This window comes from Chrysochloris asiatica, unplaced genomic scaffold (genome assembly GCF_000296735.1).
Source record: "Chrysochloris asiatica unplaced genomic scaffold, ChrAsi1.0 scaffold00132, whole genome shotgun sequence".
Classification (NCBI taxonomy): domain Eukaryota; kingdom Metazoa; phylum Chordata; class Mammalia; order Afrosoricida; family Chrysochloridae; genus Chrysochloris; species Chrysochloris asiatica.
In genome coordinates this window covers 3,876,892-3,886,410 of record NW_006408650.1, presented here as the reverse complement: position 1 = coordinate 3,886,410, position 9,519 = coordinate 3,876,892, and the positions used below count along the sequence as shown (strand labels likewise).

The following is a 9,519-nucleotide window of genomic DNA, read 5'->3' as shown; positions in this document are numbered from 1 at the left end:
TCCTGTCCCCAGGGACTGGGGGTGGCCTGGAGCCCTAGAGGGCAGGCTCAGTACTTGACACCTAGTGTTGTTGTTGTTAAGTACCGTCGAGTCGGTTCCGACCCATCACGACCCTGAACAGGGTTTCCGAGGCTGTAAATCTTCACGGGAGCAGAAAGCCTCATGGAGCAGCTGGTAGTTTCGAACTGCTGACCTTGCGGTTCACAGCCTGATTCGTCACCACTACGCTACCAGAGCTCCTTTGACACCTAGTAGGTACTCAATAATAAATATTTATTGAACAGAGGAATGCGTGGGAGGGAAAGGAAGGGGTGCAGACAGAACAAAGGACAAGTTGGCGCTGAAAACAGCAGGGGCCCCCGCGTCAAGACGCAATGATCAATGGCTACCACCAGAGGGCAGTGTCAAGAAGCCCCCTGTGCCAAGGACTCCCAGTGTCCCGTCCTCAGCCAGGGTCTAGAGACCTCTCCAACAGGCACAGACCAAACAAAATAAAAAACCCACATAAAAATACAGTCCTCCGTCCGGTTTCATAAAATTTGGGTCCTGAGGGAGCTCATCACCTTGCACTTGGCAGCAGCGGCGGCGGCTCGGCTCAGCATCTTACTCGTGTTTGTTTCAGATAAACTCGATTCCCTCGTACTTCACGTTACCGATCCGGGTCTCTGGTAGGAGGAAGCGGCCGTCCAGTGTGAAGGCCATGATGTAGGTGGCCACCTTGCCGCTGTCCTCCTCGGACTTGAGGGCCACGATGATCTGGTCGTCGGTGTTGGGCACGAACTTGAAGGAGGAGAAGCCGTGCGTGGGGACCAGCTCCCCGACGCGGCGTACGGACACGTCACTGAAGTCCTGGGCGGCGCTCAGCAGCAGGTTGGTGCCACGGTGCTCGTCCTCCTTCTCACTGTAGCGCTGGTGGCTGGCCCGGCGTGGCAGGAAGAACCAGCGTCGCAGTGTGTCGCTCCAGCAGGCCGACTCGTGGATGAGGTAGCCTGCAGACACAACACACCGAGTGAGCAGGCCCCGGCAGCCTCCTGCACCCCCTCGTGTGATGCCCACCCCACTGGCCCTCCCCCTTGGCCCTGAAGCCCGTCACCGTCCATCCCTCCCTTACACCCACTGCCACTGAGCCGGTTCTGACTCACAGTGACCCTGCAGGAGAGAACTGCCCACTGGGCTTCCAAGGCGGTAACTGTTCCCGGAGCAGACGCCTCATCTTTATCCCATGGAGGGGGTTTCCCAACTTCCAACCTTTCAGTTTACACAGGAGTGCTTGACCACTACACCCCCAGGGCTCAAAGTCTGGGGTAAGGCCCCCAACATTTGCATTTCAAACAAGTTCTCAGATAGTCTAGTCCTAATGCTGCTGGTCAGGGTAAACACAGTCTCAGAATCAGGTTGATGCCGACTGACTCACAGAGACCCTGTCAGGAAACTGCCCCGTGGGGTTTCCGATGCTGTCATCTCTCCCAGAGCAGACTGCCTCATTTTCCTCCCGTGGAGTGGCTGGTGGGTTTGAACCACTGACCTTGTAGCTAGCAGCTGGGCATGTAGCCACTGTACCACGTGGACTCCCTCACCCTTTCTTTATACCTCCCGATTTATACCTTTATACCTCCTGATTTATACCTTCATACTTCCCCATTTATACCTTCATACCTCCCCATTTATATCTTCATACCTCCCTATTTATACCTTCATACCTCCTCATTTATACCTTCATACCTTCCCATTTATATCTTCATACCTCCCCATTAATATCTTCATACCTCTCCATTTAAACCTTCATACCTCTCCATTTAAACCTTCATACCTCTCCATTTAAACCTTCATACCTCTCCATTTAAACCTTCATACCTCCCCATTTCCATCTGCCCCTGGATGAGCAGAGGTGGGCGTGCCCCACTGCCCCCAAGAGCGGCCTAACTTACAGATCTCAGTCTCCTCCACACTAACTGGGTGCCACAGGGGGGCACATCTAGGGAGGGGCACAAGTCAGCAAAGTTGGGGGGAGTGGGGAGGGTGTCCCTGGGCTGGAAATCAAGTATCTGTTCACATCCAGGGTTAGGGGTGAGCTACATCTTCCATCCAGAACCCCCATTGCAGACAGCCGGGAGTTGGGAGGGGTGGGGCGGCCAGCAGATCAGCCAGCTGCGGTCCAGTGGCCACAGTGTATGTTGGAGCAGCTGAACTCTGTTGGGTTCTCAGCCGATAACAGGCCTTGTAGCTAGAAGCAGAGTTTACACCCCCAGCGACTCCCAAACCTATAGCAGGAAGCCCGGGCAGCCCTGGTGGCGCAGTGGTCAAGCACTTGACTGCGCACCAAAGTTCTGCAGCTCAAGTCCAGCAGCAGCTTCATAGAGAAAGCTGTGGCAGTCTGCTTTCACAAGCCTTTACAACCTTGGAAACCCTGTCGTGTGTTTCTGTCCTACGTTGTAGTTAGGTGCTGTCGAGGCATTTCCGATGCACACCGGCCTCACATAGTACAGAACACTGATCGGTCCGGCACCACCCTCACAGTTGACGCTTGGCTTGAGCTCACTGTTGCAGCCGCGTTGCATCTTTTCAAAGCAGGAAATCAGTGCCTCTGGATGCAAACCTCCTGTGAAGGTACTCACAGGACACTGACCTTGGTTAAAAGTCCTCTCAGTGCTGGTCACACACACACACACACAGTGCTCTCTCCTAGTCACACATAGTCCTCACTGTGCTGGGCACACACACACAGTCCTCTCTCCTAGTCACACACGGTCCTCACTGTGCTGGTCGCCTACAGCCCTCTTTCCCCAGAGCACGGTCTGACTGCCCGCCCACAGCCTTGTCTCTTACCTGGTGGCCGGATGCCAGCGGCGGTCCTCAGGGCATTGTAGCTGGACACCCAGTTCTCGTGGTCTACGTTGCCCTTATGGCCCACCACTTTCACCCACTCGGGGTTCTCGTTCATCACCTCACCCGTGGTAGTGGTCCACTCTTTGCCCAAGCCGCCCACATACAGCCGTTCGTCCTTCACAGCCAGCCACTCCGCTTTGAAGCCTGGAGGCGACAGGGGTCAGGACACCTGAGACCCAGACCTAGAGCTGCCACTGGTCTGCTCAGGCCACTGAGGGGACCCTTCAGCCTGGGACGGCCAGAAGTCAGAAATGGAGGCCACTCACAGGAACTAGTGCAGATTGGCACCCACCTTCCGAGACAGACTGAATTTTTCTTTCTAGAATTCTCCATGGGAACAGTCTCTGTAACAACTAGTAAAGATTTCTTCTACTGCTATGACATCATCTTCCCGCCCTTCCTGTGGGTCTACATGGAACCTCATGTTCTTGTAGATCTCCTTTGAGCTTTAAATCTTTGTAAATTAAACCCAGAATCTCGAGTTCTCGCAGCTCTTCTCTGACTCCAAGTTCTCATGGCTCTCCCCTGTACCTCAAATTCCCATGGATTTTCTGATCCCCTAAATCCTTGATCTCTCATGAATGCCAAGTTCTCAGAGATCTAATGAACCCCAAGTTCTGGTGATTCTCTCCTGAACCCCAAGTTATTAGGGATCTCCCCCACTCCCCATATCCAGTTTCTCAAGATGTCCCCCTCCACCCAGGATCATGCTCAGGTTCTAGAGAAATGGACAAGGCCAGCGCTTTGAGGTACTCACAGCAGAGCAGACTGGCTGGCCTCTCTCTGGGGTCACTCAGACACCAGCTGCTGGGAAGAGGGGGCTCCCAAACAAGAGCCTATTCTTCATGTCTACCAGTGGTGTTACTAGGAAGCCGTGGACTGGTTTCCTTAATGGGAGCCTAATACTTAGGCCACGGGTTTGGGCTGAGTGGGAATTCTGGTTCTTCCAATGTCTCCTCACCTGTCCCTACTCCCTGCTTGCTTTCCCAGGTACTCGGACACTTCCTGGAGACTACACCCCACCTCCCCCGAGATGGTGGTAGTGCCCTGAACCTCTCAGGAGTTCTGGTGGACCCGTGGTGGGCCCCAGGGACCACAGGAGGGCTTTAGCCATTTGCCAGGTGAGAGATCAGCACTGCCCAGGACCTCACCAAGGGACAACTTCAAAGGCCCCTTAGTTTTCTACCTGAGGGTCAGGACAGGCAGGGAGAGGGGGGCCGGCATTTCCTCCAACATCTGAGAAGCCCAGCCTTGGGCAAACATTGAGGTGCTTACATCATTAGGGGAGGGCCACCCTACCTGCAAACAAAAGGCTGCAGGGGGACCAGCTTCCTGGAAGGGCCAACTAGAGTGTGGACCACACATTAGCTTCCTACAGTCTCTTGTCACTGCCCTGGCAGCCTCTGGGTCCCCTCTGGTAGTTCTGTCCCCCACCCTGCTGGTCTTAGGGGTCGGATCCCCATCCAGGGCAGACCTGCCCTCCTCAGCTGGGTTTCCAAAGTTCATACTGAACTGAAGTCTGCCACTGAGGCTTCCAAGGTAGCCGCCAGCATGAATGAGGTACAGACACAGAAAAGGAACCGATGGCAGCCCTTGGGCATGGCTCCTAAGACACATGCTGGGAGAACTGCTCTCTGAGGGTCAAAGGCACCTGGGAAGGGCTTGAGTTCCACCTTTTGGCTGCTGGCCCCAGGGAGACGGAGGCTGGCGCAGGGGGCTGACAGGGAGGGGGCACGTGACCACAAGCCTGCGCAGGTCACACAGCAAGCAGGCAGCCTCCTCTGGCAGGGCGGCTCACCTTTGCCCACAGTCCCGTCACCGTCTGACAGGATCACCCAGGGCACAACCTTGGTGCCGTCAATCTGGTAGACCACGCCCGTCCGGTCATCCACGGAGTAGAGCTTCCCGTTGAAGACAATCAGATCCGAGAGCTCCATGCCACGCCCCTTCTCCGCCAGGTGGGACTCCAGGACCTCGTGGTCTGCGTCCCACTGAACGGCCACCTGGTCCCCGCTGTCTGATAGGATCAGGTGGCCCTTTTGCAGGTAACTGAACCAGGTGTGCTCCTTTTGGGCCCTTGACTCCGTATCCAGGTCTGCGATGACGGCGATGCGGTAGCGGGTGCCACCGGGTGTCTTCTGGGGCGGGGAGAGCGGGTAGGTATCGTTGTAGTGCTCGGTGGAGCCTGGGCTTAGCCGCCAGTTGTGGGCATTGGGTGCTGGGGGCCTGACGGAAGGGGAGCGGTGGGCGTAGACCAGCCAGAGTGCGGCTACGCTCAGAAAGATGATCACAATTACCCTCCAGCGTGGTCGGAAGCGGGGGTCTGCGGCCTTGGTCATGGAGGCCAGCACTGGCAGGCCCCCCACACTTATCCGCAGGGCGTGCATAGAATCATTCCAATCCGGGGGGTCAGGAGGCGGCGCGGGCATCGGTGTGGGAGTTGGGCTGGACCTGTGCACAGGAGAGACGAGAAAGGTCACTCGGGTCTGGAGCACGCGGCATGGCCGCCACCTCGGGCCATAACTAGTTCTTCGGCTTCAGTTAAGCAGGACTCCGGCTGGCTCTTGTTCAGAAAGCTGGCCATATGTCTGACTTTGCCAAGCAAAGGTGGACCTCCTTTGTCCTGCTGGGAAGAGGATTCTCAGGCAGAGGAGTCAGGCTGGTGTGGGTGCCAGAGGACAAGGTAACATTACGGACAGATCTGAGGGTGACTCAGTGGCCGCCTCACTGGGAGCCCCCTGCCACCACCTGCCTTTACCACCCACCACCAGTGACACCCTGTCACTCCCATTCTTGGTTTCAGGACAGCGGCCAGTAGAGCAAGTGTAAGCCCCTCCCCCCACCCCCTCCAGTGAGGACTTGGATGCTCAGGTGTCCACTCGGTCAGGTCAGCAACCCTCCTTCCCATGCTCCCCTAGGGTGGACCTGGTGCAGACCCCTGGTGCTCTCCCCGTTCCCCAGCAGGGTCGGCCCCAAGCACAAGCAATGTCCCTCTGTGGTAGGTCTTGCCCACTCTCCTGGACCCTCCCTCACCTCTGTGCTCTGGGCCTCATGGGCTCTATTTCCATGGAGGCCATGAAGGAAGGAGCCTGTCTCCTGCCCCCATCAAGGCTTCTCCCTCCTGGAACACACACACTCCCACTCCGCCTGGAAGACACTTCTCCCACCATGCCCCGCAGGCACCAGGATGCTGAAACTCATTTCCTCCCTAAACAGGTTTCTCCTCCCTGGCTGTGGTCAGTCCCACCCTCGTCCTCCTGGTGTGAAGCTGCAGTTCTTCCTTCCTTCTTCTCCCTCTAACTGTTGTAGCTGCTGCACCCGTGGAGACGCCCCAGACTCACGGTGACCCCAAGTGTGACTGAACGGAATGCGGTCCTGGGCCAGCCGGTGATCGGTTGTTGATCAGACTTGTGATCCATAAGGTTTTTGCTGGCTGATGTTTGGAAGTAGATAGCCAGCCCTTTCTTCCTACTCTGCCTTTCTTTCTCTCTGAAGCTTGTACAGTCTGACAGCCTCCACAGACAGGCAGGCTGGGAATGGACCCGCGCTTGCATGGAAGGCAAGAATTCTACTACTGAGCCTCCCCCGGCCCCTCCCCCCGCCCCCAGCAGGCACTTGTTTTACTGGGTACTGTTGAGTGGGCTCTGGCTCAAGGGGACCCTCCTATAGGACAGAGTGGAACTGCCCATGGGGTTTTCTTAGCTGTCATTTTTATGGGAGCAGATTGCCAGAGCCTTTCATGGAGCTCCTGAGTGGATTCGAACTGCAGATCTTTCTGTTAGAAGTCAAGTGCTTAATGACTACACCACCAGGTTCCCATTAGGCAGGCACTAGGTCCTGCTCTTCTCCCCACTGACTGCAGACCTGGCATGGTGAAGAGCAGAAAGGCGTTGTGGGCGGGGTCTGGCTGCACACCTGCTCACCTGCTTGTCACTCACTTTAATCCAATCACCACCGCCCGCCCGCCTGAAGGGGCTGGCCGGCCGACTGTAGCCCACCCACCACAAAGAGTTGTGCTCTAGATCAGAACTAGTGCCGCACACGCTAAGGCTGCTGCTGGTGAGTTCAGAATCTACAGCCAAAGCCATGGAGCCTGCAGAGCGGAGAGCACCTGCTCTCTGGTCTCTTATAGGAAGTGTGTGGACCCCCAGGGCTGGCCGCCACAGAACCACAGGGTGCCAGAAAAGTCAACCCGGAGACTTTCGGCAAAATGGCAGGAGAGGCAGATCCCCTACACACAGAGTCTCTACAACAAAAAGACACAAGAGACCAAATAAAACAGACACAGATGACAATTCTGGGACCTTGAACTTCAAAAGTCAGGTTAGAGAGAGGTAGATGGAGTGCTTGCTGGGAGGAAAGGCCAGGCAAGCCAGAGGCGTGGCCAGCTCCCATCCTCGTCCACCCCAGCGCAGACCAGACCAGGCTCTCCGGGAGTTTAGAGCCCCAGAGTTAAGGTGGGGACCTACTGAGCCACTTTGGTGCCTGGATTCGGGTGGGCTCCACTCCAGATCTACAAAATCTGTAGAACCACAAGACCAGAGTTTAACCATCACGCTGGCCCCAGCTTCCCGGTGGTCCTAACAGACACTGAACCCAGCTCTATCAAGGGCCCCCACAAATGACTTCCGGATTGAGTGCCCTGAACATAGATAACGGAAGCCAATAGGAACGCCATTTAGGGCCAGGAAATCTGATGTCCCATCCCTTCCACAACTATCTGTGAGCTTTTTCAATCGCAGGAGCCCCCAGAGATTTCTCTCCTCCGGCTCCAACAACTGCATAGTTCGTTTTTACAACTATAACAACTCCACAATGCCCAGAAGATAACAGACAATTTCAGCTCACATGAAGAAACAACAGAGAATGGTTCAAACAAATGACCAAGATGCAGGGTCAGAACAATTCTGAGGGAGGAGATGTAATGGAACCACATGAACAGTTATTCAAAAGAATGACAATTAGGGACCTTCAGAAGTTCAGTGGAAAGATCCAGGAAAGCAAGGAGAACACAGATGGAACTTTAGAAGACTTCAAGAAAACACAAGAACAAACAGACAAAATAATGTGCATTTGGAAATAATACAAAACCTGCAGTTAGAAATCCAGAAAATATTAAGATTTCAGAAGTGGACAATATATTGAAAAGGCAAAGGAGTAGATGTGAAGTAATGGTCAGTCTTGTCTGACCCCCCAAGATGCAGCGGCACCGCAGAAACACCTGAGACCCCCTCAGTCACCAAACAGGAGAGTTGTCAGGGTAGCAGAATTCTGCCTTCCAGAAAATTCCTTTCACTTCACCACCAAGAATCATTCCCCTTGGGATCAAAGTTGGCCTTGATCGTCATTGCTCCTTGAGTTTCTCCAGAAATTCCTTTTATTTTGTTTAAAAAAACCCAAATCCAACAAATCAAACCAAACCTGCTGCCATGGAGTCGGGTCTGACTCACAGTGACCCTGTACAGGGTTTCTGAGGCTGTAAATCTTTACGGGAGCAGAAAGCCTCATCTTGGTCCTAAGGAGTGACTGGTGGGCTAGAACCGCGGACCTTTGGCTAACAGTTCAGTGCATAACCCACTGAGCCATATGAACAACAAATGACAAAAAGAAACCACTGAAGTCTCGTGAGAGATGGAATAGGTGGTCGGGCCTAGAAGAGGGGAGCCTGGCTGGGGACCTTCCCCCAGCTCACAGCCTTCAACACCCTAGTGAGCTACTGACATGGAGGACCCTGGCTTATCAATCCCACACACATCGTGAACAAATTCTGCCCATCCTGTGCTGTCCCCATGATCAAATAGGGATCAGATGCTGGACTCCGGAGGGTTTCATAGGCAAATTTTCAGAAGCAGATCACCAGGTCTTTCTTCCTACTCTGTCTTGGGCTGGAAGTTTCACTGACAGACGGTGGTGGTTGTGTGTGAGGCACACTGACCAGGGATTGAACCAAGGTGTCCCGCACGAGAGGGGAGAATTCCACTGCTGAACCTCACAACTCAGCAGTCCAAATGTTCTCTTTACTATGACAAACAGGACATTTGTCCGTCGCACTACCTGGAGCACCTTAGCTTGACTTTATATGATCAGGAATCAGAGTGAAAGCCACAAGTTCTAGGGTGACCGAGCTCACCTGCTGATGGCCCCCTGCTGCTTCCTTTCTCCTGGCACAGCACCCAAGCCCAAGGCTCAAGGCCTCTCTGCCTCCTTACCTACTCTTCAGGAGGGCGGGCTCCTGGGCTTTCTCTGGAGGTATGAACCCACACACACTGACCCTGAGGGAACAGAATGTCTCTCTTCCGGCCCCTTCCCTGTCCTGGGAGGGAAGTGCTCCGTCCCCGGGCACTCCAGCAGTGGGAGAAGGGAACACCTACCTTCATGGGCAGCCCTAGGCCAGTTTGACCACCACACAGTTCTGAGCGGAGGGCTCTCCAGTCCTGCAGGCTCGGGAGTGGTGTGTGGCCGGTAGCAGAATAAACAAGTTCAGCAGCTGGCTGCTGTTAGACTCCTCCCTTCCAGGATGCACTGGCCCGGCAGGACGAGTGGCAGAGGCTCACCCGAGGCCCCTTGCTACCCCCAGCAGCCCCCTCCCCTCACTCTGCATGATGGGCTAGTCCGCAGAGCCCCGTCCGGAGA

At 55.0% G+C, this 9,519-nt stretch overlaps 1 protein-coding gene across 1 annotated transcript; it reads right to left on the bottom strand.

The window, feature by feature from the left end:
- Nucleotides 1–618: 618 nt before the first annotated feature.
- Nucleotides 619–5,315, bottom strand: CANT1 (calcium activated nucleotidase 1). Its single transcript, XM_006869530.1, has 3 exons — nt 4,685–5,315; nt 2,827–3,030; nt 619–989 (listed from the first exon to the last, which is right to left on the bottom strand). Exons 1-3 carry the CDS (start codon nt 5,313–5,315, stop codon nt 619–621), a joined length of 1,206 nt encoding a protein of 401 aa, XP_006869592.1.
- Between the last annotated feature and the right edge of the window lie 4,204 nt (nt 5,316–9,519).